This window comes from Vitis vinifera, chromosome 7 (genome assembly GCF_030704535.1).
Source record: "Vitis vinifera cultivar Pinot Noir 40024 chromosome 7, ASM3070453v1".
In the NCBI taxonomy this organism is placed as follows: domain Eukaryota; kingdom Viridiplantae; phylum Streptophyta; class Magnoliopsida; order Vitales; family Vitaceae; genus Vitis; species Vitis vinifera.
The window spans coordinates 2,578,455-2,606,280 of record NC_081811.1 but is presented as its reverse complement, the minus strand read 5'-3'; the positions used below and the strand labels follow the sequence as shown (position 1 = coordinate 2,606,280).

At 33.8% G+C, this 27,826-nt stretch overlaps 4 protein-coding genes across 19 annotated transcripts; 3 read left to right on the top strand and 1 right to left on the bottom strand.

The window, feature by feature from the left end:
• Positions 1–1,888: 1,888 nt before the first annotated feature.
• LOC100252712 (uncharacterized) lies at positions 1,889–6,418 on the top strand. Of its 2 annotated transcripts, XM_002270406.5 has the most exons (9): positions 1,890–2,035; positions 2,670–2,786; positions 3,628–3,689; positions 3,786–4,022; positions 4,098–4,265; positions 4,431–4,480; positions 4,792–4,924; positions 5,775–5,812; positions 5,974–6,418. In XM_002270406.5, the coding sequence occupies exons 1-9, from the start codon at positions 2,002–2,004 to the stop codon at positions 6,068–6,070; spliced, it is 936 nt and encodes a 311-aa protein (XP_002270442.2). In that variant the 5' UTR covers positions 1,890–2,001; the 3' UTR covers positions 6,071–6,418. The 2 variants fall into 2 exon arrangements, with proteins under 2 accessions (XP_019076842.1, XP_002270442.2); XM_019221297.2 differs by lacking the exon at positions 2,670–2,786 and having other exon boundaries at positions 1,889–2,035.
• Positions 6,419–9,126: 2,708 nt separating this feature from the next.
• LOC100257891 (RNA-binding protein BRN1) lies at positions 9,127–21,835 on the top strand. 15 transcript variants are annotated; one of them, XR_786180.3, is made up of 15 exons: positions 9,305–9,634; positions 9,844–9,926; positions 12,300–12,351; positions 12,529–12,654; positions 12,765–12,844; positions 13,460–13,642; positions 14,697–15,042; positions 15,239–15,382; positions 15,468–15,602; positions 16,506–16,552; positions 16,672–16,784; positions 16,983–17,083; positions 17,183–17,251; positions 20,399–20,487; positions 21,369–21,835. XR_786180.3 is itself a non-coding variant. In XM_002270354.4 (9 exons), the coding sequence occupies exons 1-9, from the start codon at positions 9,466–9,468 to the stop codon at positions 15,596–15,598; spliced, it is 1,314 nt and encodes a 437-aa protein (XP_002270390.1). In that variant the 5' UTR covers positions 9,127–9,465; the 3' UTR covers positions 15,599–15,879. The 15 variants fall into 15 exon arrangements, 1 of the variants encoding a protein (XP_002270390.1); XR_786176.3 differs by having other exon boundaries at positions 16,892–17,083; XR_786179.3 differs by adding an exon at positions 20,123–20,274 and having other exon boundaries at positions 16,672–17,083.
• Positions 21,836–22,877: 1,042 nt separating this feature from the next.
• Positions 22,878–23,679, top strand: LOC104879770 (nucleosome assembly protein 1;1). The gene is made up of 2 exons (XM_010653778.3): positions 22,878–23,034; positions 23,121–23,679. The coding sequence occupies exon 2, from the start codon at positions 23,137–23,139 to the stop codon at positions 23,560–23,562; it is 426 nt and encodes a 141-aa protein (XP_010652080.1). The 5' UTR covers positions 22,878–23,034; positions 23,121–23,136; the 3' UTR covers positions 23,563–23,679.
• A 723-nt stretch (positions 23,680–24,402) lies between these two features.
• LOC100252743 (rho GTPase-activating protein 2) lies at positions 24,403–27,462 on the bottom strand. Its single transcript, XM_002270530.5, has 4 exons — positions 27,104–27,462; positions 26,099–26,219; positions 25,615–25,965; positions 24,403–25,520 (listed from the first exon to the last, which is right to left on the bottom strand). The coding sequence occupies exons 1-4, from the start codon at positions 27,427–27,429 to the stop codon at positions 24,879–24,881; spliced, it is 1,440 nt and encodes a 479-aa protein (XP_002270566.1). The 5' UTR covers positions 27,430–27,462; the 3' UTR covers positions 24,403–24,878.
• Positions 27,463–27,826: the final 364 nt, after the last annotated feature.

The window sequence follows — 27,826 nt, the reverse complement described above, 5'->3', positions numbered from 1 at the left end:
GAATTATATAGTGGAAGGTTTAATTGATTCAATTTGGAAGAATCACTTGTTGCAGAAAATTGGATGATGAGTGTGTCTCTAGCTTTGCAAAAAAGATAAGAAGTGAATGATAAATGGATCTCTACCTTTACAAATAAGATAAACATCGGGTTTGAAGAACAAGATAAGAGGATAAAATAGTAATTTAGGTTATTTTATATTATCAAATAGGTTTAATGAATCAGAATACCACCTACTTTTAACGAATGCAAATCCGACTCATAAGTTGGATTTGATTTCTCCCGGAATAATTTTTTATTTAATTTTCGCCTTCTTAACATTTATCCAAACATAGGAATAAGGGAGAAAATGAATGAGATGTTTATTCCCACTCCCTATTCTCGTGTACCAAACACCCCCTTTATAATTTAAAGACCTTTCAAAAATATTTTCCAACCCTAAACTATTTTCAAAAGCATCTCGCGATATTATTTATAAAATTTTTTAAAAATTAATTTTAAAAGCGTTCATAATTTTTAAATATATATATATATATATATATATATATATATATATATATATATATATATATATATATATATATATAAACATTTTTAATAATTTGAAAGGTTTGTTGTAATTGAATATAATACTATTTTTCAATTTAAAAAGTGTTTGTAATTTTTATATTGTTTTTATAGATTATTTCAATTATTATAATTATCTCACAATTATTTCACACAATTTTAAATGACTCATATCTGACCCACTACTATGTTATTAGGGACTTTTTCTCATAATCAATATCAAAATCACCTCGTATGTAAACATAATGTCATCGTTATCACGTGGGATTGTGAAAGAACATTCACTTAAGGTATCGCATCAAGATTAATCATTTGTTCTGATATCATCTTTTTATAACCCTTTTTTTATGTGAATATTGTTTATTATAATCTAAAGAGGACCACGTAACAGATTTGGCATGGTTTAACCCATTCTAATCAATCTTTCTTATTTATATATATTTTTATCGTTATTGCCAAAAAAACGTAAAAAGTTACAAGTAGGGTGGGACAACGAAGGTGTAGGAAATTATCTACATATCCTTACTCTATTTAACCTTTTTTTACTTTAATTTTTTTACTTTTGGATTTTTAAATCATTTAAAAAATAAATAAAATTTATAAATGAATAAATATTATAAATATTTATAATTTACATTTAAGAAAAATAATATTTTATATATATCTTAAAAGTTGAAAAATGAAAAAAAAAATCAATTAAAGTATTTTTTTATTTAATATTATATATAATCGGGCAAAAGAGCATAAAGTCAAATTCAAGTTTTAAAAATTTTCCCAAACTTACTCAACCCCACTTATATTTATATTAAATTCGTCCAATAAGGAGCACGGCAAAGTGGATACTTGAAAAAACATGTCTCATTGTCACCCTTGTTCCAAACTCAATAGGTTATTACGACTATAAAATGTATTTATATGATATAATGTTACGAAACTTATTTCTTGTACTTAGAATATTACAATGAATTTATTTATCTGATTTGAATATCTTGATTTTATCTTAACTAAGTGAACACATTTTAACGAGACTATTGTGATTTTTTTATATTAAATATGAGAATAAATTTTTAATATTATATATGTACACTCCATGTTTATAATTATAAAGTGTTTTTTAAATTGGTTAATATTATTTATGCTAATCAATATATTATTTATCAAGTGGAATGATTTTTAATTTATAAAAAAAAATATATATATATATATATATAGTTGTTTTGGAAGGGGTTTTGTTTTATTTTACTTCCATTTTATTTTTTTATTTTTAAAAAGGTTAAAATTGAAAGAAAAGTACCCAAACGATGTCGTTTGGTTTAGTTTCCAACGACACTGTTGGCGTTTACCGCTAAACAACGAACGCCGAAGGCGCAAGTTAGCAAACCGGACTATTGTGCGCTACCGATTCCTCGGAGAACAAACTTGCGGGGATGCAAAGATGGAGAGCGGGTCGGAGAAATCTTCACTTTCAGGTTCTCTTCATATTTTCTCGCTAAAATAACTTTCTGTTTGGCCACTGAGAAAAGAAAAATGAATAAATCTTCAATTTTAAGATATATTTTGAGAAAAAAGAAAAAGAAAAAGAAAAAAAAGAAATAAAGCAAACGCTCAACTGATAATGGTGATTAGACTCAATGGAGTGGAGGTCATTGTGTTGAATCCTAAATAACGTGAAATTTGAGGTTCAAAACTGTATCTTCTTTTATTTGCCTACAGTTTTCTCAGCAATCAAACGAAACATGACATTCAAAAGGTTCTTAGGCTTTAAATATACTTGCAACTAGTCGCTAGATCCGAAAACTTGTTTCAATCTTTAACATTTGTTTGGTCGCTGAATAGTCGAGGAACAAGAAAAGTAAAGAGAAATTTGGAGTTTCATGTTAAGTTGTAGGTTGATTAGTCACATTTGCTTGGTGGTTTCTATTTTCTCGGATCATTAAAAAGAAAACATAGTTTGTTTCATTATGACGCCTCTTAAGCAACCAAACGGAACATTAAAGATTTTTGGTTTTTGTATCTATGTTCTATTCTGTTTAATAATCTGTATCCATGATTGTTTTTGTTCATTAGAGTGCAAATTTGAGTTCTGATAATTGAAATATTCAGGTTCTATGAAAGAGAATAAAAGTCGGAATTGGGCGTTGTCACCATCCAATGCTGTTTATCACTTTGGTGCTAGTGGAATTTCAGTTGCAACTGCAACTGCTATCACTCATCCTTTAGGTTGTTTCTCTTCCGTGATTTCAGTAGATTGATTTGATTTTGTATTTATCATCAATGAACAAATAAATTGGTGATGCCTTTGAAAGAAAAGTGGAATTTCTTGCATATCTCAAACATCAAATCCTAAGTGAATTCTTGATGTGTGTATTATCACTATTGCTTCCAAACAATTGCTCAGTGTCAACTCAAGTTGCATAATCTTAAATCTTCCCTGGGCTTGCAATTCTTAGGTAGAGAAAGTCCTGAGAGTTACAGTATGAGGTTGCTGTGTAATACACAACATTTGCTAATGGCAAATGTATACCACATCCAGATTACCAAATGGGTACCACATCTAGCTTATCATGAATTTCAGTTTGTCTATTGTAAGTTGAATTAGGTTGGATGATGGCTAGTTACTCAAGCCACAACAGAGGACAAAGAGAGGTGTTAAACTTGTAAGATATTGAAAAATCTAATGAAGCCATATAAATTAGGCTTAGGTCTGTCAACCATCCAACCCCAAGAAAAATATTTCATATTTTCACCAGATTCACTTTGTGGTTGCAGCTTAGCATAATCTATCTAGAGTATTAATGGATAAGTACATTAGATCTGGAAGTTGGGGGTAGAATCAGGGTACTGACAGAAATTGGCATATCACATGATGATAAGGATTTGAAGCTGAAATGTACAGGTCATGATTCTTGATGAATGGGTTACCTGCTTGTTTATGCAATGTGAACTGGAAGTGAATCCTTAAACTTTCTTGAAGGAAATATTATAAGAATAAAGTACTACAGGGAAAATTCCTACACCATTGGATCTATTGTTCTGTAATTTTTCTCTGCTTGATATGCAGATGTTCTTAAAGTTAGGTTGCAGATGCAACTTGTTGGTGGAAGAGGTCCCTTGAATGGAATGGTAACTGAATGAAGCTTTTTAATGTATCTTTTATTTTGATAATATGGTTTATTGAATCAAGTTGCAGTTAGTTTTCTCAACTTTTGATGTGAACAGGGACGGATTTTTGTTGAAGTGGTGAAGAAAGAAGGACCTAAGTCTTTGTATCTGGGATTGATGCCAGCATTGACAAGGTCGGTTCTGTATGGAGGTCTCCGTTTAGGGTTGTATGAACCTTCAAAATATGTGTGCAAGTGGGCTTTTGGGTCAACTAATCTATTGCTTAAGATTGCATCTGGAGTATTCTCTGGTGCCCTAGCTACTGCGCTGACCAATCCAATGGAAGTTCTAAAGGTTACACTACCATGTCAGGCTTTTTTGGATTTTTCATCTTAAAACTGTCTTAGAAATCATATTTCTTTTTTCCAGGTGCGCTTGCAGATGAAGTCAAACTTGAGAAGAGGAGCAATTGGTGAAATGTGCAAAATTATATCAGAAGAGGGAATAAAAGCTCTTTGGAAGGGAGTTGGCCCTGCTATGGTCAGGGCTGGTGCTTTGACTGCATCACAGCTAGCAACATATGATGAAACCAAGCAGGTCAAGTTCTAAGCATGCTATTTTCACTTTGAATATACAGAAGTAATTTCAATGATTTTTGAATGGTTTGCCTTTTTGTTGATTGGTAATCTAAAATGAGTCTCTTTTTATTTTCCATTTCCTGTATGGATTCATTAAACTTTTCTTGACTTTAGTTTGATGCAGATTTTAATGAGGTGGACACCTCTTGAAGAAGGATTTCATCTGCATCTCATGTATAACTCCACTCCGAATTTCTTTTTCTTCTTTAGAGCTGTGACTGTTGCAAAACGAGCCTAGTAATTTGAGTGTTTTGAACCTGAACTTTTCATATCAATGACAGAAGTTGGTAGTCTGAAACACAAAAACCTTAGCCAATGACTGTTGACTTGACTTGACATTTGACATGGATGTGAAACAAATCTTTGTCATGTATGAAGTAGTGACAGGCCTTTGTATAACATTTTTATGCAACAACTATGTTATAGCATTTGCATTGTTATTTCCCAGGGACAATAGCTAACTGTATTTTTTTTAACTTATGAAGCTCAAGCACAGTTGCTGGAGGATTGAGTACCCTTATTACTGCACCCATGGACATGATTAAAACCCGTCTCATGTTGCAACGAGAATCTAAAGTAGCTGGGAACTATAAAAATGGATTTCATTGCGCATACCAGGTATCACCTTTGTTTTTGTTATTCCTCTCTAAATTTCAACTTTAATGTTTACATTCACAGAATTATGTTTTGGTTATCACAGAGTTTTAATTCTCTCGTCATTTTTCTGATTTTTATTGAGGGGGTGTCCTATACTCCTATTTTAATATGGAAGGGAATAATGTACTTAGGATCAGTTTTAAAGAAGGGTTTAGCAGCCTAAATTGGTTGAGCGTTGGAACTGAAGCAATGTTTTGGCAGCACTTCTCTCCTTTCGCTCAATGATTGTTTTTGTCCTTTACATGATCATTGTTCTTTTGGCTAATCTGGTGGATTGAATGGACCATTTCATGACTGCACTGCAGCTGCAACCATGACCCTTATTCTGCTTTGCTTTCCTAACCATTATACATATGGGGTGGTATAAAATTTGATCCGTGTATTTGGATGATTGAATATTTGATGCACTTTTTCTTGGAAACTACTTTGTCTGCTTCTTTGCTACTTCTCCACTTCTTTCCTGTTGTTTCTATGGTCTGATTTGATAAAAAAAAAAAAATCGCTATGCAAATGGCCACTGAATTAGGTCTTGCTGGCTATGTAATAGTTCATCTTTGGCAGAGCAGATTGGTTGTGTAATATTGCTGATGTTTTTTTCTTCACATATTTGTCTTTCGTTTTCTTTCTTTTCCCTGTCTGTGCACGCATGAGGAGGGGGGATGTGTGTGCTGTTTTGCACCAAATGTTAGTTACACTACCGAGACTGAAATTGGCCATATTCAGCACTTTAAGATATAGATAAAAGAAACTTTTAAGATTTATATGTACACCTCGACTTATTGTATAATGTATTAATACTGTTTTGTTTCAGGTAATACTTACTGAAGGCCCCAGGGCACTTTACAAAGGGTGAGCTCTTTTACATGCTAGTTATATGCCTTAAACGTTAATCATCTGGCACTAGTCCGCTTGGGCAGTTGGACAAACCAAATGAAAATAAGGAATCAGACTCAAAATTTGTGCAGAGAATCTCCCTTCGCACTTGCTAACAATATCAAAATCTTTTGCAGGGGCTTTGCAACCTTTGCAAGATTGGGTCCGCAGACTACAATCACCTTTATCCTCCTGGAGAAGCTGAGAGAGTTTGCTGGACTGAATGCCATCTAGCCCATGATATTGTGCATCTGCAACTATCCATGTCATTACATATACCTCTCTTATTTGAAGTCCGGGTTGAGAAAATTCGCCTGGTTATAATTTTCCCCTTCCATTTTTTGGGTGATTTGGATTAACATCTCTCACGAGGAGACCCAAACTTTAATGGGTTCTTCCTAAAAAGGTTTAGATAGCACCACCCTTACTTAAGGGGCACCGTATTCTTTCTTCATCACCCCCACTTTTCTTGAGGGTGTAGCTGTATCCCATTGAGCGGAATTATCGGCAATTGTTGTGCCTGTTATGCTATTGTTGTTGTCATCAACCTAACAATAAAAGGATTTGTGACTTTTTTGTTTCCGTCTTTTCTTTCCCTTTTCTACCAGCCTGTTTTGTATTTCCATTGCCATTTCTCTCTGGTTATGCTTTGACACTGTTTGAGAAATCACACAGGTTGACCCCAGATAGAGAGGTTGACCCAGCAAGCGTGGAAGCTCAGTGGGAACACCATGAAACTTCAATGGCTGCTGCTTGATCGGGATCTGACTGGTACGCCTTCAACTAGAGATTTAGGTACAACAAACCCTAATTTGACTTTCATAACAGTTGCTTAGAACATACTTTAGCTCATATAATGACACGCATTAAAATATACCACTTCCATGTTTTTGTTCTTTTCTTTTTAAACCATCCTGACTTCAAATACTTTTCAATTGGACAATTTTCTATCTGAATGGGGTATTAATTGACTTCTTAGTTCTACGCTATTGGGTACTTTCCTTGTAAATTATGAACAAAAAATATACTGTTAAATCCACTTTTTATCCATCTCATGGAAGTTGGTGGCCAAGACCCATTATAAAATTTTATTAAACGTTAAGTAACTTATCGTATAAGGAATAGGACTTTTAAGATAATTTTTTTTTAATATTAAATTTTTTTTCAAGACCGTGAAGCTTTTTTTTTTTTTTTTTAAATAAAATTCCTTACCTATATTGATAATTTTATTAAACGTTAAGTAACTTATTGAAAAAGACTTTTAAGAGAATTTTTTTTTCAAGACCGTGAAGCTTTTTTTTTTTTTTAAAAAAAAAAAAATTCCTTACCTATATTGATAATTATTTTAAAACAATAAAAAAATTTATACATGCATAAGGGAAGAAATAGAGACAAAAAAATAAATTAATAAATTATTTTATATGTTTTATTTAAAAATTAAATAATTAAAATAAATTTTAATTATTTTTTATTTTTTATCTTTATGATAAATTAAATGTGAGAAAATTATTGTCTATTGTCTATAATATTCTTTTATATAAATATATATATACTAAATATTAATAAGCGAACAAGATAGCCTCTTTTTTTTTATCATTTTTACTTAGAAAGGTTAATGAGCTAAAAAAACTCTTTTTATTTTATTGAAAAAATAAATAAATAAATTTTTTTACCGTTCCGTGAATATAGCTATAGCTTATATGGCCGAAGGCGCAACTTGCAGTGAGCAGTATATTTAGTACTGGAGGAGGCTTGGCGGGACAGTCTGGCGTACTTATCTTTGTACCTCGATTTTCACGCTAAACTACCATTGTACCCTTCTATATATATATTTACATCCCTGTCCTCTTCTCTACAAACCCATTATCCAAGCCAAAATAGTCAAATTTCGAACCTAATTTTAACAAACGTGTTTGTCACGTGTCTTTTTGGAGATTATATTATATTATAATTATATCCATACCAAAATTCTTCCCATATATATACCCATCTTAATGGTCATAAGTTTTAATTTATTTTGTTTAATATTTTGAATTTAAGAAAAAATAATTCCCTTTTGACATATGATAATTATTTTATTTTATATTTAATAAAATTAATATTATTATTATTCTATTCAAAAGTCATTACTTTACTAGGTGACAACTTAGACAATAATAGTAAGGTCTTTTCATGGGCAAGTATCGTAATCCCCAACAATCATCTTTGTAATGAATAGGTAACCGATAAAGACTAGGAATTTGACATAAAATCTAACTCTCGGCAGTCAACATTAGTGGATAAGCAAGAAAACCAATAGAAATGAGTTTGGTACCTCACCACTTTCTATAATTAATATTGGCTCCCAACATTTCTAATCATGACCCAACTCAAGGGATAAAGGAAGCTACCATTATCCAAAACCCTTACAATCGTTTGTCTATTGGGCTATTGCTACAAAATTTAGTTATTATTGTGGGTCATATAGGAGGTTTCATCCCCATTTTTATCATTTGGGTCATTTCCAAATTGGTCTTAAGCTTCTAATTTATGCCACAAAAAGTTGGTTTTTTTTTTCCTTCTCTAGAAAAAATTATATGATATGAGCTACGACAATGTTAGAGTCTATCTGATAGTATTTTTGAAAAAAAGTAAAGTATTTAACAAAATTTATGAAAGACTTTTTTAAAACATTTATAGTATTAAAATATTATTTGTAATATTTGGTAAAAACAACACTTAATAAATGATTATCTTAAAAATGTTTTTATTAAAAATTATTTGAATAAAAACATTACCACTTAGGCTCAAGTTTTTTGATATTTTTTATTGTGCAAAAATCTCAAAAAGTCATTGTTACTTTGTCTCCTTAATTAGATTGTCTCGTTAAGTTAGAGATTAAGTTGAATACTGAATTCTTTTTCTTCATTATAAAACAATTACAAACTTTTTTCAATTTCAATTCTATTGTGATGCAGTCTTATCTCATTAATATTGATAAAGGATAATTTAAAATTAAAAACTTTAAATTTTATTTGAAAATTATTCTTAAAAATACAAACAAAAAATAGTTTTAAAATTCAGAAAACATGTTTGATATGTATTTTTTTTAATTTTTTTAATGCTCATTTTTAATTTTAAAAAGGCTATAAATTTTTTACTTTCAATAATTGAGCTTCTAGAATCATACACAATTTCATAACATATTTTTTAAAATTGAACCAAAATGTTTGTCTAGTTATTTATAAATATATTAAATATGAATATTTATTATTTTAATATTGGATTATATGTGAATAAATAAAGAGAGAAAAGAAAGGAAGAGAGGGAAGGGCAATAAGGTCAATGGAAATCCCAACTCGTTTGAAATCTTCGCTCCTTACAACATACAATTTGGAAGGAAGATTGAAGTCGAGACATATGTAATGGCAGTTTCGTGGATATAATCAACATTAGGGGCATTTGCAGGCATTTAATTACAATATATCTATGAAGATCCAACTTTGCCATCCAGAAGTCCCCCATTTCCCCCAAGCTGGTCTCAACGAGCGACGACTCTCTCAGGGGAAAAAATAAATAAAAGCTCGGGAAAGTGAGAGAAAATAGAGAGAGAAAGTCCAAGAAAGTAGAGAGAGAAAGCGCCGGCATTTATGGCGGAAGCTCCTAAACCGCGAAAAGCCAGCGAAGACAGCGTCAAGCTCTTCGTAGGGCAAGTGCCCAAGAACATGACCGAAGCTCAGCTTCTGGCAATGTTCAAAGAGTTCGCTCTAGTGGACGAGGTCAACATCATCAAGGACAAAGCCACGCGTGCTTCAAGAGGTTTTCAGCAACCTTATGCACTCGCCAAATCTCGTCTTCTCTCGGTTTCCTCCAATTCTAGCCGCATTTTCGATTTTCCTATGGAGTTTTTGCCAGATCGAGAATGCGTGATTCGCGCTCCTTCTTCGATCTGGTGTCAGATTTGAGTGGTTTGAATGTGTCTGGTGGTGTTTGAAACCCTAATTTGCTTTTTCCGTTTGGTTTTTCAGGTTGCTGTTTTGTTATATGTCCTTCCAGACAGGAAGCAGACAAGGCAGTAAATGCGTGTCATAATAAGCGAACTCTCCCCGGGGTTAGTTGAATTCTGATCTCTTTCTATTGTTTTGTTTGTTTGTGCTGATGTAAAACATTGTCATTAAATTTCTCAAACTTGTGCATTATCGTGGAAATTGTTGATCTTAACTACCAATAACTACCGATAAGTTTGTTAATGTACTTTTCAGAAACATGTAAACATTTCCCATATTGGTTTCATGTGGCATGATGCTGCTGCAGATGCATGTATAAACTTGTTTATTTTCGGTACATAGACTTCATTGTGATCAAGTTATGTAACCCTAACATGCTTCGTTAGGCCTGTGACCCAGGCGGGGACTCTGTCCAAATATGAAAATGGACTTTTCTCTGAACTGTTGGAGACAGGATCCAAATATTTAGTTGATCGAAGGACCGAGGATTAAGGGCAAGAAAATTGAATGCCTCCATTTTATTTTACTCCTGTGATGAAAAAGTGTAAGAAAATTGGGGCAGTTTGATTGTAATGGGGCATTGGAGCCTGCCCTGAATCATGCCACTATCACAAAATTAAAAGTAAAGAAAAAAACAAATTTCAAACTTAAGATTTTTCATGGATGCTGTCAAGACACCTTCCTTGTGAAAATGTCATTAGAAAAACTTATTTCATCATTATGAACAGTGCACCATCAGAAATATTACAATGGATATGGGTGGCCTTGCATGTGTACTTTACATGGTTTCTGTTCATGACTTAAAATAAGGCCAAGTCTCTCCAAAATGCTTTGTGGACGTTATTAAATTGTAACCCAAAAAAAGGAAGGAAGCAGAATTTCTGTTAAATAATGTAAATCCATAAAAAAAAATTTTTTTTGATTAGTAAAGACAATGTAAATCCATAAATATGATATATTATCAGTTAGAATTTGATGATTACCAATTTATCTAATTTATAAAACATTATCATGAAAATTAAGGAAAAAAATAATTTCAATTTCATCATATATGGTTATTTCTACTTTACCAAGTTAGGGTTTTTTAATTTCAATTTTGTCATACATATAGGATTTCTACCTTACCTTGTTAGTGTAAAACCCAAAATCACAAATATTTCAAATGAAATATATCATGATCTGCAAATCATTCCACTTGAAAAGATAGAAACATGTAGTTTTAGTGGTCTCAAGTTCTTTGCCATTTCATTTTGGTCCATCCCAAAAGGAGGAACATTTTGAAACTTCCAAATGCTTTATGTAAAAATTTTAAATCATGTTTTGTAGTTCAAACCATATTTCTAGAAAGTGAGGTGAAAGCAAAAAAGAAAAGGCTTATGAAATAAAAGCGGCAAAGATAAAAAGTTTTAAAAAATGATTAAAAAACTGTGCAAACATAATAAGCAAAATAAAAAAGTAGACCAAACCACAGCATGCTGCCGTAATTTCTCCTCTCTTGCCCATGAAATTCTGTTCAAAGCAACAAGTTAGAAATCTTCTACCTTGGCCTAATTAGAAATTCTCTACCATAGTGCCTAGGTTTCCATGTCAGTGATGTGGAGCCTTCATTAGCCATTACAGTTGTTTATCCTAAGTGATTGCAAAGTCAATGGGATGTTCTCCAGTTTCAGGGGACCGTGGGTTCTTCCTATTTTCCTTTATTATGCTCCTTTTCTGGGGTGACTTTATAATTTATACTTCCCTTGTTTGATTGCATCCATTTTTCTGTTCTGTACTTGCCTTATTTGCTTGATTCCTATCCAATAAAGAAAAGGATGTTTGACATGCTACATAACCATCTCACTTGAATTACCACTCAGGGAAGATAAAGGCAACAATTGTTGCCAATGAAAACCAACAAAGAAAGAAATGTACTCGAGAGCATACCAACTTTGGCTTGCGGCTTGCTTTCCAAGTGTCTGTTAGTGTTTGATACAAAAATTCTATGACAAGGTTATTAGTATGGTAAGGTAGATGTGGAGCATTCTGAGTTCTTTGATATAATCCTGACAAAGTGTACAATTAATTCATGTTCTAGTTAAGTTTCAATTAACCGTGTTTTAACGCTGAGACTCATGGTTGCTGGATTCCTTCTTGTCTGCTATGGGCTGTTGTCAAAAAGACGTGTGCTTACAAAACTAGGTATGTTCCAGACCTCAGTAATGAGTGCCTAGGCTAGATTCTCAGTTGGGTTTCATTTTTTGACAGGAAAATTAGGGATAAATATAGATCCTATGCCTATAGTTGATTATAGATCCTATGATATGGACAGTTAAAGTGTATGTAAATTCAATGGCAAATTTAAAATCAAGTGGTAAGATATTTCAGTCACCTATATTCGTTGCCTAAAAATTTGCTGCATACTTTGTTAGGTTGTGATGCATTCATGTTATTCTTTGTCTGATTAAAAGGTATTCTGCTCTTTCTGTCTAATTCAGGCATCTAGCCCGTTGCAAGTGAAGTATGCAGATGGCGAGTTGGAAAGGCTAGGTGTAATATATTTTCATTGTTTAATTACATATTTCATCCTTAATCTTGTTCCTTTTTGGATGTAGCAGCGCCAGTTCTTATTCTTTATCTAATGCTGCTTTTGTAAATGATGTCCTTGTGCTATATTATAGTTTTATATATTTCAATAAATAACTTTTTGCCATCCTTGCTATCCAGAGCACAAACTTTTTGTTGGTATGCTTCCGAAGAATGTTTCTGAAGCTGAAGTTTCTTCTTTATTTTCTAAATATGGAACTATAAAAGACTTACAAATTCTGAGAGGTTCTCAGCAGACAAGCAAAGGTATTGTTTCATAATCCTATTCCTTTTGTGAATTGTTTATTTGTAGACTATTGTGACCTCAAACTTGACATGGTTTGTATTTGTACCTCTATTTATTCTATTTATGGCAGGTTGTGCTTTTTTGAAGTATGAGACCAAAGAACAGGCCCTTGCAGCCCTGGAGGCGATCAATGGGAAGCATAAAATGGAGGTTTGTCTTCATAACTCAGTTGCTTCAGCTGGAAATTCTTCATTATCATTGTTTTAGAACTTATACTAACTGCTAGAAGATCCCTTTCTTATGTGCTATGGCTCTTTAAAAAATAGTTGTTGGTAAATAGATGCATCGAACTTCTGGTTTGCACTGTCAAACTAGAGGATGCTTGGACTTCTCTTGATTTAATAGGAAATAGAATTCTTAACATAAACAGTCTAAGTTATTCTCTATTTTATCGTAATGGTATATTGACATGAAAGAAACTTAGACCTTGGATATTGGGGGGGCAACTTGGGAAAGTTAACCAAACCAAACCCAACCCAGCCATCATGAAAAAAGAGCAAATTGAGGCAGAAAATCTCAATTTGGTATAATGTGGAAAACTTGATTTTGCTCCTATGGGTAACTAAAATGGTAGATGCTCTCCCTCCCAAATTAAGAGGTCCCAAGTTCAGTCCCAGGCTCATCCACTACACAGTTTCTGGGGGAAGGGTCATGTATATATGGTTTCCCCAGTTCTGTGAAGTGGGATAGTGGATTTCTGCCTTATAAAAATGGAGAAGTTGATTCGATGATTGGTTATCTGACCATTAGTTTCTGTTGCATTAGGGTTCAAGTGTTCCTCTAGTTGTCAAATGGGCTGATACTGAAAAGGAAAGACAAGCTCGGAAGGCTCAGAAAGCTCAATCTCAGGCATCTAATTTGCCAAGTGCTGATTCAGGACAGCATCCTTCATTATTTGGAGCCTTGCCTCTTGGTTATGTTCCCCCATACAATGGATATGGTTATCAGGTTAGTCTCATTGTTTATTACTATATGCAGTTGTTTGATATAATGCAATGCTTTAGCCAATGTGTTGGAACATCTTGGGACGGTTACCATATCGTAATAATGCAACAACTGCTGCATATTCATTTACCCCTTCTTACTCTAATATAGCCTTTTTGTCAGATTTTTCCAGGAAAAAATGGCTTATAAAAAAAAAAAAAGAGAAAAAGAAAAATAGAATGATACACATCATTTTCTAACTCAAGATTAAGAGCCCAATTTATCCTATTTTTTGCAGCTTTTTGGTAAGTGCATTTAATATTTTTTGCCCCCACAAAAAATCTATCTTTAAGTTTTTTTATATGTAAATTTTCAAAATTTTTACCAAAATGTGTTATTACTTCTTTTTATCTTATGCCTATTATGTCTTTTCTTTTTACTTTTTTTTTTTGTGTGTGTGTGTGTGTGAAATTCTTTTGAACTTTCATACTGATATTTCTTTAATAAAATTGCTGAATTTGCTAATAATCATGTGTACAGTTTGATAATCTAGATATTTCATTAAACTTTTTCTGTTATATATTATTGAAATTACTTAGATTGATATATCTTATACTTGTGGAATTGATTACTCAAATCTTTTCTGAATTGTTTAATTTGATAGCCCAATTTGATATATCTTGTATGTTTGGAAAACAATCAAATAATAGATGAAAAAAATACTTGATTTTGTATAAGAAGAAACATATATTTAATAGCATTTGTTATAAAACTATCATATAACACTTCAAAGAGTCTGAAAATCCATACGAAATAATTGTAACTGTATTGATCATAAGAATTACAATTAATATTTAAATTTTTATATCTGGTTTTTTTATTTTTTTATCTTATTAAATCTTAAATATTGCCCCCTGGAACCAAATTTCTGGGATCTGCCATTGCCATTGCCATGAACTGAACTCCTCTAATCCCTGTTTCACTCTTTTCTCTTTTTATTGTGTCACACTTTGTCATTTCTAATATTCCTTATCGTAATGGAGTTTATCGTTTGATTTTCATTTCATTCTCTTTGTAGGCTCCTGGTGCTTATGGACTTATGCAATATCGCATGCCACCCATGCAGAGTCAGGCTGCTTTCCATAATATGATTCCTCAAGTAAACCAAGGAAGTGCCATGCGTGCAATTGCTCCTGATCTTGCTCGTGCTGTGGCCCCTAGAAATTATGCTGTGCCTTCTGCTAGTTATATGGGCTCGGCTTATCCTGCATTGCCAGGTCTTCAGTATCCTATGGCATATCATGGAGGAATTATGAGTCACCAGCCTTTGAGTGGTTCCCCTGGTTCTAGGCCACCTGCAATGATGACTAGTAACTCCCCAACAAATTCAGGTGCCGGTGCAAGTTCGGGGGGTCAGGTTGAAGGTTGGTGTCCTCTTCCAACACCCTCCCCCACCTCTCTCTCTCACTCTCTTGTATTTATTATTTTTTTTTTTTTCATTTTGTGAGTAGGGGTGAGGGAGTGGTGTGCTGTGGGAATGTATGGTTGCATTTTTTAGCATTAAAAAGTTCTTGGTGGTGGTATCTTGTTAATTGTTTTTTTTTCCTCCCCAAAATTTAGGTCCACCTGGTGCTAATCTATTTATCTATCACATTCCTCAAGAATTTGGTGATCATGAACTTGCGCATGCCTTCCAACAATTTGGTAGGGTCTTGAGTGCCAAGGTCTTTGTCGACAAAGCAACTGGTGCTAGCAAATGTTTTGGTATATAAATTTTCTATTTTCCTTTGAATATGATATAGGTTATGGAGGTTCTTTCTTAATCTCTAATCAGCCTCTCTTTTTTCAGGATTTGTCAGTTATGATTCACCAGCATCTGCTCAGTCTGCGATTAGTATGATGAACGGATGCCAATTAGGCGGTAAGAAGTTGAAGGTTCAACTTAAAAGAGACAACAACAAACAGAACAAACCTTATTGACTTGGTAAGTAGTGGAAGGAAGCTGAATTCTCTGCCCCGTGGTGTCATGCAACCTTGGTATATGGCAGTTACTGCAGTATCAGTCAGCATTGTGGGGTGGATTGGAGATGAATTATGGTTATATGTTTTACTCCATCCTGCTTGTAGTTGCCTCATGGGATTATAATCCCTGTGACTTGTAATTCTTGGTGCATTCTGTGCCAATCCAAATTGTAATTTGTGTATCATGGAAGTTCATTTAGACATTAATAATTGATTTATTGATTTTTCCCTTGAGAACATCTCTTTATGGTATAATTCCTTGAAAACATCCATGAAAAATGTTGTTTATTTTTCATTAGATTCTTTTTCCCATAATTCAAAGGGAAACATTTTTATATTTCTTGTTTTGGATTTTCCCTCTCTTTTTTTGGTGTGTACATTCCTCTAATTATTTGAGTCCATGGTGTGCTCTTTGTTCTGTTCCTTTATGTAAGCGATTGCTTCTTGAATATACGTGACATACCTGTGAAGTTGTTGTAGATCCCGAGTAGTCACAACCAGCATTCTTCCCATCCCAACAATGTTCTAAAATGGGTGTATCTAAATCGAAAGTAATGTGAAGTGCTTGTTCATCATGTTGTTTCTGTTGGAGACATATTTCCATGTGCAATGAATTTTCAGGTATTGTGCAACTTATGTGCATGTGGATGTCTTGTCATTTTTCCTTGAGGTGTTTGCCCTTTTTCATTTTTTTAGTTTGCATTTAAGTTTCATGCTATAATATAGTGTGGCCATTCAAGTTGCTTAAATCTAGGAGTTAATAAATGTTGCTTTCATCGTCATGAACCTTCATAAGGGTACATTTTGATGGATTTTGTTTTCATTAATTTTCTGCACTCTAAGGTTCTTCCATTTTTCATTTCAGGAAGTTGGAGATGCCGTCATTAGATGGTTTGTCATTGTGTAATTCAGGTATTGTCAATTGATGTTTTGGCATGTATTTCCTTGCGTATGTGTGTACTCATATCTTTCTTGTTATGGAGTTTTTACCTTGAGCATTTTTTCTTGATAATCTTAATTCTCTGTTTCAGGTATCTATTGCTTCCTCGATGTTGACAAGTAAGATTATAGTGTGTTCTATTGCCACAAAAGAAGGAACAAAGAAAAACATTGGCCTGCTTATTTGGTATTATTGATAGAGAAGGTAGTGGCATCAACCTTATAAATCTTGTTTTCTTACTTTCAAGGGATTTTTAATCCTGTACCAGAATGTCAATCCTATATCAGCAACATATCTTTCTGACTGGACAGCTTGATTTCTGGTTTATCATGATGACATGATGAATTCATGTGTCGATCTACTCTATGTATTCCTTTTAAGGATCATCTGATGATGTTCTAGGAAACCTACATTTTTCAACATCACCCTCGGGGATTTGACTGGTGGTGGTCAGAGAGGCTCAGAATCCTAATTGGTGTTCTGAATGGCAACTTATGAGTTAGGTATGAGCCAGTTATATGATGCTTGGATATGGAAGTAGAGCTTCTGAGTTTGTCAAATTTTATGTGAATCATGAATTTTCAGATAGTCTGAAATTTCAGGCCAGAAAAGCATGCAAGGATTGATGTGGATCAGAATGGGAGTAATTTGCTTGTCATATAACATTTTCGGTCAGTATTTCAATTTTTCTTCTTAGTGGGTTACTTCTTCATTGGTTGTAATGTATGAATTGATATGACATGCTGTCTGACTTGAGACCACAGTAATGGTTTGGCATGCACTCAGTTGCACCTACTTCTTAAGTTTGCATGTCAATAGTTTTTTTTAACATGTTTGCCTGTGTCAATTCCCACTGGGTCAACTTGCTTCTTGGCAGCCTTGAACCTTGTTTGGATTTTAAAGAACCATGATGCATGGAATATAACTTAACCATGCATCATGGTTTTCTTCTTATTACAAGTTTTAAGAAGGATGTAAGTGATAATGATATAGCAAGTGAAAGAATAGCAACTACTTTTTATGTGTTTTCTAACCGAGATGCTACTTATTAGGAATTCTCAATTTTTTTTTTTCAGGAGAAAAGAATTTAGATTTTTTTTCCTAGAAGGAAAAAGGAAAATTGTGTGGGCTATTGGGTTTTCATTTTATTTCTTTCAAAGCTCCCACCTAGAGAAGTTTTATTTGACCTAAGAGCAAGTTAACAAGAGTTACATGCCTTTGGGGCCGATTGTTGCATTGTTTCTAGAGATATAATACTAATTGGTCTTCAATCAAATGACTTTTGGTAGAAAATGACTTAGGTGGTGTTTGTTTTTTTACTGAATAGAAAAAGCCAAATATTTTGGCTTTTTCTATTCAGCTAAAAGTAACCTGTTGACATTATCCAATATAATTAAATTGAATTTATTGATAACAAGTTCATTTTAGCTATGTTGGATGATGTCAACATGTTACTTTTAGCTATATGGGAAGAGTCCCAACTAAAATCATGTTTTTTTGCGTGGGAAGCGACTTGGGAAAAGATTTTGATTTTTGATAGGCTCCAAAAGAGAGGCTGGCAGCTCCCTAATCGGTGTTTTTTGTGTGCTTGCGAAGCGGAAAGTGTGGATCACATTCTTATTCATTGTACAGTGGCCAGAGTGCTATGGGACTTAGTGTTGGGTTTAGTTGGGGTCAAGTGGGTGTTCCCTAATACTGTAAAGGAGGTTTTATATAGTTGGGGGGATGCTTTTGTGGGGAAAAAAAGAAAAAAATTCTGGAATTTCATTCCGTTATTCATTTTTTGGATGGTTTGGAAGGAAATGAATAGATTAACCTTTAGGGGGGGTAGGGTTTAGCAATTTAGAGGTTTAAATGTTCTTTTGTATGTAATATCTGGGGTTGGGCTAAATTGTATATGGAAGAGGAGCCGCATTTCCTTTTAGATTTCTTGGAGTGGCTTGCCTCCCGTTAAGGGGTGGTTTGTTTTTTTGGCTTTTTGCTTGTTTGGCCTTTGCTGCCTTGTATATGCCCTGTATACTTTGGGGCTCTTTAGCCTCTTCTTAATGAATTGTGCTTGCTTATCAAAAAAAAAAAAAAAACATGTTACTTTTAGCTGAATAGAAAAAACCAAAATATTTGGCTTTTTCTATTCAGCCAAAAAACAAACACCACCTTAGAGTCAGTTTGGTAGTGCTTTTAGAAAGCACTTCTATAAAAAGCATTTTTTGAAGAAAAATCAAACTTTTGACAAAATTTAAAAAACACTTTTAAAAGGTTGAAAGATCACTTAATATGTGATTTTCTTAAAAACATTTCTAGAGAAAACACTATCAAGAAATACACTCTTCGAGCCTATTTGGTAGTGATCTTAGGAAATGTTTTTAATATTTCTAATACTCGAAATTTTTTGTCATTTAAGTATTAAAAATATTAGGAACGTTTTCTAAAATCACTCCCAAACGCACTCTTAGAGTGCATTTGGAAGTGATTCTTGGATGGTTAGAAGCCCCTTCCAAATGCTTGGAAGCTCTTTTCTTGCAAAAATGAAGTGTTTGGGAAAGTATTAAGAGCCCGTTTGGTAGTGATTTTAAGAAGCGCTTCTAATCTTTTTAACACTTGAAAAGTGATTGTAGGAAGTATTTCTAACATTTTTAATATTTGAAAAATAAAAATTTTCAAGTGTTAGAAAGATTAGAAATACTTCCTAAAATCATTACCAAACACACTCTAAATGTGTTTTTTGATGAGAATCGCTTTAAAACGGGCCCTTATCACTCCTAATGTATGTGGCTGCTACTTTTATCCAAATTAAGAAACTATCAATAAAGGAGTTTGTAAAAACTTTGAGACGCTGATATTTGGGTTTCTTAGAGTGTGGTTGGTAATGATTCTATGAAGTGTTTCTAATTTTTGTAACACTTGGAAATTTCCATCCTTCAATTATTAAAAATACTCGAAACATTTCCTATAATCACTATCAAACACTCTTAATTTTGTTGAGGTCTAATGCTAGGAATTTAGGGTGACAAATGAGAAACAACAGGATTGAGATTTAACGTTTATTACGGTGAAATTGAAAAATGTACAGGATAAGGCTTGAACAGGATCAAGGGTCTGTTTTCTTTCTGGAAAGTAGTGTCTATATTTAATCTATATTTATTTTCATTTAGTTTAGCAATTTATGAAAAGTTTAAATATTAGCTTGTTTTTGTAAAATACCAATTGTCAATTATGGAGTCATCCAAGATAGCTCCTATATCCATATTTAATTCAACAACTTTTTGCAATGAAAATGTGTTCTAAAAAAATTGCTTCATTTTTAACATTAATTGAAGTATATTATCTGAATTTAAGCAACTACGATCATTTTCGTGTGAACTTCTATGCTGTCATGATAACACACATTTCCTCTGTGCATCACATCAGTCTTCTAATATGTTACACGGTTTAAAAATTTTCATTATTTTAATTTTAGTCCACTGTTTGATGAACCTGAATAGCATTTATGGAGTTTGATTGAAATATCATAATTTTCTACTTGCCTGTGCATTGTTTATTAGGTAAACTGCAGTGGTGTTAAAGGATGACTGCTTTCTCCATTTTGTGGAGTAATTTGGTGCTTTTCATCTTGAAATCGCTTTAAACACCGTAGTTGATGCATAATCTTTGACAGCATCGCTGCTGAATGGCATAAGAAACCGGCCATTCTGAAGTATTTTGTTTTACTTCGTTATTTTATTTTATTTATATTCTTAAATCCCTGTCTACCAGATGAAGTTCTCTATCCTGCCATGCAACTATTCCAATACTTATTGTTATTATTATTGTATATCCAGGTCTATTCCCTGCCTATTTGTTGCTCCCATACCATGAAACTGAAGGAAGGAACCTGTACCACTGTATCAAAAGAGATAAAGTTATTAAGGTGTGCTCCATATGGTTATTTTTGTGCTTTTTCTTTTTTCTCTTCTTTTTCACTTATCTTGTTTTGTGCTGTTATTTTTTCACCAGATGATGCTTTATTTTTGTGCCATGATTCTAACACAATTAGGCTATGTTTAGTTCCCGGAAAGTTTGAGGGAAAATACGAAGAAAAGAAGATAGATAGAAGTAGAAGTAGAAGGAAAGAAAAAATGAGGGAAAATAAAAAATAGATTTAAAGTCAATAAATTATTTTTATACCCTATTTGAAATTCAATTCACTTATTTAACTCTTTTATATAAAAGATTAAATAATTTAAAAATATATAATTTTTTTTACTAATTTTAATTAAATTTGACTTTTATTTGTATTTTTCATGGCAAAACCAAATATGAGAAAATCAGTTTTTAAAACATTTTTTTTCTCTCTTCTTTGTAATTTATCTGAACCAAACATAACCTTAGAGTCTTAGAGGATTGTTTGGAATTTGGGGATTGTTTGTGCATTTCCTAAAACAGGGAAAAGAAAAAGAAGAAAAAGAACATAAAAATTACCCATTTTAGGTGGACAATCCTAACATCTGTAGTTTTCATGTTTGGCTGTTCAAGTGGGCAACCTGTAATTGTGGCCGAAATTGAATGTCCCTTTTGTTTTAATGAGAGCCGTGTTACCAGGGTGTCAACACATCATATTTCCAAATCTTTGGTGAACAAGATATATGATTCTTCCGGGTCAACTTGAAATTTTCTTTTAGGTCAAGAGTTTCGTCATTGTCATTACTCAATTCCGTGGGCAATTATTGTAGGTTTGGCCACTTGGACCGGCCCCTTTCTTTCCCATTTTAATGTTATTTTCATCCCGCTTTTTCTTGTACCACCTTCCAGGTCTGCATCTGGACCCAGCTCCGGAAAGGCTGAATCGCTGCCGATCACTTGGCAGTTGGGATCTAGGCGTGTGCCCGCATGAATGATTGACCTCTTGCAAATCCCCTGGTCAAAAAGGATTATAGCTATACTCCATCAGCTCAGTAGCTGCCTGGTGGCTTCAATGATAGGAAATGTGCTTTAACCCTTTCATTTCTTTGGTAGGTAAATGCTAAATATACTTACGGAATCATTACATCCATGAATACCGCCTTTCTTTGTATTGTATATAGTCCAGGCTCTAACAAGTCAAGCCTTTAGATTTAGACTCGTCCCCCCTGTAATCCCATTCACCTGCAGCCCGACCCATCACGTTTCAAACATGCGGATATCATCACGTTTCATGAATAATCCCTTTGACAAATTCAAAATGTGAAAGTTCAATGGGCTTTCGTCTTTTGATTACGAAAGAAATCCCCAAACTTCCATCTTTGCTTCAAATCAGGTGTGCGGCTGCCATAATTTTTTGTCGGCGTTAACAATCTTGGAAATGGTTATTCTTATAAAAATAATCATTTTTATTAATGCCTAACCATTTTTATTAAAAGTATATGTAAATATTTAAAATAGTATAATACATTTATGATCAAAATGAGTTAATTTTCATGTAAAAACATTCTTCATGGATTTTTGGTTTTATTTTGATAAAAATGTTTTAATTTTTTTTTTATGAAAGTAACAATTTCCTTTAATATTTAAAGACATTTATGTTAGAAATGCATAAATGGTAAAGATATTTATATTAAAAATGAGTTATTTTTTTAAGTAAAAACATCATTAATCTTTTACGAAAATATCTTTATATTTTTTTATAAAAATAATTGCTTTTTTTAAATTTATATGTAAATATTTAAAATAATAAAATGTATTTATATTAAAAATAGATAAATGATAAAAAGTATGATTTATTTTTCAAGTAAAAACATGAGGATTGGTATGATGAAAAGATAAGAAGGTTGAATAAAAGCCAGGTTGATATCTTGAAACGATCGAACAATTCAAACATAATGATGATGATATTTATTTAATTTGTCTTTCTTTTAATGTCCAAATTGAGTGAGACAAATTTTGGCACTACCAATTTATAACATGGGTCCATTTATAGTGGACCACAGGTGTAAGCTTGGCAAGGACTTTTGTGGACATGAATAAAAGGTTATAACAAGGATAGTCCAATAATTTTACGTATTGTAAAAACATTCAATGCAATTTTGACAAAAATAATTTAAATTAAAAAAAGGACTTAGATTTTGACAATGACCCAATAATCAAATTTGAGAGACAATTATGTCAGCAATTCTTCTATTTTGCATTGGGAAATAAAAATAAATAAATAAATAAATTTTAAAATAATAAAAAAAAAATACCTGAAACTTTCACCATCAAATAGGTATGCCAAGTGTTTCCAAGCCTGTCATGCCAAGTATTTGGCCCTTTTCGTCCGTTCCTTTCCATCTAGAAAGACCAGACTGATTCATCCAAATCAGTATATTCCTTCTAGAAGTCTGGCAGCTAATTTATATATTTTCAAACTCTTCATCGCATATGAACCTTACCAAAAGCAATTTCTATATTGAGTAAGCCGACCGAAGAATACAGCCCACCACAAATTTTCAAGCGTCAAACAGTACAAACCCATATCTCGCTTTTGATTATCTGTGCTTTATAAACATATATATGAGGACTCATGACCCATGAATCCAATTTCTTCAGATGTCCTGTGAAGAATATGGAGTCCAGGAAGCTAATGGATGTGTCATCTTTCCTTCTTTTTGAGGCCTCTGGTGATTCGGAGCAGCTTGAATCTGATCCTGGCATGGCTGTTTCTGAACATGGGATTGATGTAGACAAGGATGATGCAGAATCATGCAGCTGTGATTTGTCTGAGGGTGTTGTTCAGGTTGATGAATTTGATGGCTTTGATGCTGAAGGTTATGATGATTATTGTGATGTTGAGGAGGAGGAGGAGGAGGAGGAAGAAGAGGAGGATGGAAATGATCAAACTTGGACTAGTAAGCCAGTGGGGCCGCAGAGATTGGCAGTTGGATTAACGTCTGGAGACAGAAAATCGAGCGTCTGTGTTGATTCAACTGAAGGGGAGGGTAAAGAGATGGAGAAGAGCAGGCTGTTTTGGGAAGCTTGCTTGGCTTCTTGAGCCATGGCCCATGGATTTTGAATTTTTATTTTGTTTCTTGGAGGAGGAGCGAAACCATTCTTCTTGTTTGAGAAAGCAAAGTGTATATATATGAAAATTCTAATGCTGCTTACTTTACTTTTTCTTTTTCTTTTTCCTGATCTTTGAGTTCATTTTGATAATGCCTTCCCTTGTGATGTTTTTTGGGTTTGAGATTATGGATTGTCAATAGTAATTAACTTCTTTCGAGCTCGTTAGAGTAAGAATGCTCAATTAGAATCTTGTAACTGTTTTTCAAAATTGTTTTGAAAAACAGTTTTTGAGATATGATGTTTTGTAAATAAAAATTTGTTTGGAAATTAAAATGTATTAAATATGTTTTTAATATTTTTAAATATATGTTAAAAATAATTCTTATGTCTAATATTATATTTTTAATCATTTTATATATTTGTACCATTATTTTTTAAAAATAAGTGAAAAAAAAATTAAAAGATGGTTTTTGAAAACATTTTATTCACGACTCGGGAGATTTTTGGACATTTTAAAAGGTACGCCAGAAACCTTATTTTCCATCAATTCTAATATACATATATACATTAGAATTTTATAATATAAATTTTTAATTTTTTAAATGTATTAAATATTGATATTATTTATTATATTTTTCATTACTGATCATTAATGAATTCCCATTTTAGTTATAGAGGGGGGCTGCTCTAAGGGACTAAGGAAAGGATAAGAAAACTGAAACATGAAATGGAAAGATGCAATTCAGATCCTAACGAGACATTATGCAGAGATTTATGAAAAAAGTGAGATAGAGAAGAGAGAACAGCTCAGTCAGGGAGAAGAAAAGTCTGAAAATGCAGAAAATTACTTGATAAAACCTTCTTGAGCCATTGGGATTCATGCAGGAGAAGCACAAATTCATCATGTAGAAGTATTAATACAACATGAAGTGAACCAGTTTTGAACCTTGTTCTACAAATCCAGCATACAAACATACAAACAAAGAACAATTTTTTAACCTAAAGCTGAACCTATCACTATTCCCAACCATGGGACTAGACTTTTCATTTCAACCTAAATGGTCAGAGTTAGAAACTCTTCTCTGAAAACATGCAGAACAACAAGCACAAGTTCAGCCCCTAGCTGAACCCTGACTATCACAATCAGCCACAAGCAAATCACTCCTGGCCCATTTGACAGACACAACAAAACACAGTATCAGTAATTTACAGAACCAACCCCATGACTGTGGAGAGAAAACCAAAATCTGCTAATGAAGCTTTTTCCCAATGCTATGATGCTAAAGAAACCACAGTCAAAACAGATTAATTGGATGCGAGCAGTTTGTCAACCATCTTCACATCATCAGTAGACTCAACCAATTTGTCGACCATTTCTACATCATCTGTATCTTCATATCCTTTTGATGGGCTGTTTTTATTGGCCTTTTGTTCAACAACAATAGAACTTTCTCCCGAGTCTTCTTCTCCATCACTGGTACTCAAGCCAGAACTCCCATTTTTGCTGTCAGTAAATGAAGCACCAGACTCCACATTCAAGACACAGTTTGTAGGAATTCCATGCTCTCCCTGCGAATCTCTAGCGGTTTCTTCTGGGAAAATCTCTGTGACTTTTTCATTCTCATCCAATTGCCTTAAGAAGCATTCTTGCATCATGCTTGGTGACTGGACTTCATCATCATCTTCATCTTCGTGTTCACTGCTGTGGCTGTAATGGGCATGATCATCATCATAATCTGAAGTTGGCCTTCTCAATTCGCAGCTCGTATCCATCTCTTGCTGACTGTCAAATTCTTCATCAGTTTGCCCATCAGAAGAATGAGAAGATAAGGGCGAATACCCTCCTGCCGGGCTTTCTTCCCGTTCCCTTAGTGTTTTTGTGATCAGGGTCTTTAGCAAGTTCATCACTTGAACAGCATGCATCAGAGCGGTCAATGGATCAGACATCTGGTGAAATCAAACAAAAAAGGAGTTCTATTTATTGAAATCCATGGACCAAAGCATTAGCTAAAACAAGAAATTTTCAAGATTTAATATCAACCTGAGTCATATTTGGAGCAAAAACCATTGCAATATTTCTCGCATTCATTTTGTTGAACTCCTCCTCCTCAACAACATCAGCCATAAGATCAATAGCCCAGCTGAGCAAAGCGGCCTCAGTCGGACGTAACTGCTTTATGAGCTCAACTGATTCTTCTTCCGTGCTACATTGAAGAACTTGCTCAGGAGAAAGACCATCAAGGATACCTGAAGGAAGCTCTCTGAACCAGGCTTTTATAAGGCCGGCCAAACAGTGAACATCAATATCAGTGGGCACAATGCCCCTGTTCAGCTGGTCCCTCACAATCTCTTCTTGGCTATTCTCCGGGTTTATCCGAAAAATCCCTTCTGCCTACAAAACCACTCAAAAAAGTCAGTAAGAAAATTGCTGAAATAGCCTGATAAAGCAACCAAATTTTTAGAAATTTTCTTCTCCTTTCCCATCACATCTTTCTGATATACTACTGTAGCCTAAAAGTTCATACCTTTAACCCTTCTTGAGAATATAACCTCTCCTGCATTAGCAAGAGAATAGTGGGGACGCTATTTCCTTTTGAATCATAAGAACATTGCATTGATTCCGCAGAGACGCCAAACACACTTGCACTACAAAATTACATAAACACAAAAGTTGGTATCTCAACCAAAATTCAGAAAATTGAATCCAAAGGAGAGATAGGAATAAAGTGGAATTCAGTAGAATCTATTTTTACAAAAGGTTTTGAAAGCTCACTTTTCAGTTTTCACAAACAAAATAGAAGAGAACACATAATCTATCATATACATAACCAACATTTCTGTGGTTACAAATTGTTCTTCGATTTAGAAGAGCATGAATTTATTTTCTTTCAGTTTCCTCCATTTTCTCCAAGATGAAGGGTTAGGCTTTCAGATAACAACAATTTTTCCCTGTCTAGCACTTTATAAAAACGCCCAAAAACATCATTACAAAACTCAAAATGTGGTTTTATTTTCTTCTCCAAAATTTCTTTCGCTTAGGGATTAGAATTCACCTATATTTGATGAAGATCTACTCCGTGAAATTTTAGTGTAGAAACAGCATCACCTATAGCACACAATGATGTATTCCATTTCAAAAGATGGTGTGACAGACAACTTGTTTAGCTAAAGCTGAGCTGGTATGAAGCTCTCTCTCGCGTATAGCAACCAAATTCTCTTTTTCGGCCCATTTGGTTGCCGAGAAAGTGTAGAAAAAGGAAATAAACTGAAAATTTGACCCTCGGTTTTTTCCTTTATCCCAAGTCGCTGTAAAACAAAACTACAACCTCCACTATAAGCTGAACTAAAGTAACTGAACTAGTCGACTTTTCAAAAACAACAAATTCTTTCCCTAGTTTTCTCAGCAACCAAACAGTCCCAGATCTAAACCCCACAAAAACCCAGCCTTTGCAAACTATTTTAATCAAAACCCAGGTAAAATCTACAAAAATTAAGAGCACCCACGACACAAAAATCAAGAGAACTGGTACCTGGCACTGGGGACTCGTCCCGGCACCTCCACCTCGAACTCCGACGGAAGACCCAGAAACCCATTGAACCGATCGAAGGTCACATGGGTGATATGGCGAACATTGGTGGGCCACCCGATTTCCATTTGCTGCACGGCCGATATCACATCGTCGCTGCGATCAACCCTGCATGCAACCATAGATTTCCGCAAAGCTGTCAATAGAAACGCCATGACAGACAGCTGGTTCTGCTCCTCAGCCCCTTTCGTCCCCTTCCCACCCCCACATCCACCCCCACCACCTCCACCGCAACCACCACCCTTGGTCGCCATCACCACTCCGGTCATCTTTCTCTCTCTAGAAAACACCCGCTCAGTCTCTCTCTACCAGTCTTGTGTGCGAGAATGGCACTGAAAGAGCCTTAAATCACAATCTTCGAATCTCTCCGCTTCCAACGGCCACTCGTTTCAAATTATCTTCACAATTCCGAATCTACCCTCCCCATCACTCAAAATATCAACCATGCCTCAGTGTCCGTACACATACCCCCTTATATCACATTTATGATTTAATATATCCCTCGTTTCCCAATTAAAAGATTGAAGAATTGAATTTAAAAATAATAAATAAATAAATAAATAAAGAAAAGTTATTACTCTTCATTTAGATTTCAATGGGTTAATTTTTTTGATGTTACATTTACTCTTTTTGGAAGTACAAGCATTGACTTGACATCAACTCAAA

What these genes read in the sequence shown, in the direction of transcription:
- LOC100257891 (XM_002270354.4), top strand. Translation starts at nt 9,466, where the DNA reads ATGGCGGAAGCTCCTAAACCGCGAAAAGCCAGCGAAGACAGCGTCAAG. An exon ending in ACAATGGATATGGTTATCAG is followed by an intron (nt 13,643 to 14,696) that starts GTTAGTCTCATT and finishes TTCTCTTTGTAG; the next exon opens with GCTCCTGGTGCTTATGGACT. An exon ending in TGGTGCTAGCAAATGTTTTG is followed by an intron (nt 15,383 to 15,467) that starts GTATATAAATTT and finishes CTCTTTTTTCAG; the next exon opens with GATTTGTCAGTTATGATTCA.
- LOC100252743 (XM_002270530.5), bottom strand. Translation starts at nt 27,429, where the DNA reads ATGACCGGAGTGGTGATGGCGACCAAGGGTGGTGGTTGCGGTGGAGGT. An exon ending in GGACGAGTCCCCAGTGCCAG is followed by an intron (nt 26,220 to 27,103) that starts GTACCAGTTCTC and finishes GTAATTTTGTAG; the next exon opens with TGCAAGTGTGTTTGGCGTCT. An exon ending in ATTCTCAAGAAGGGTTAAAG is followed by an intron (nt 25,966 to 26,098) that starts GTATGAACTTTT and finishes GTGGTTTTGTAG; the next exon opens with GCAGAAGGGATTTTTCGGAT.
- LOC104879770 (XM_010653778.3), top strand. Translation starts at nt 23,137, where the DNA reads ATGGAGTCCAGGAAGCTAATGGATGTGTCATCTTTCCTTCTTTTTGAG.
- LOC100252712 (XM_002270406.5), top strand. Translation starts at nt 2,002, where the DNA reads ATGGAGAGCGGGTCGGAGAAATCTTCACTTTCAG. An exon ending in GAGGTCCCTTGAATGGAATG is followed by an intron (nt 3,690 to 3,785) that starts GTAACTGAATGA and finishes TGATGTGAACAG; the next exon opens with GGACGGATTTTTGTTGAAGT. An exon ending in CCCAGGGCACTTTACAAAGG is followed by an intron (nt 5,813 to 5,973) that starts GTGAGCTCTTTT and finishes AATCTTTTGCAG; the next exon opens with GGGCTTTGCAACCTTTGCAA.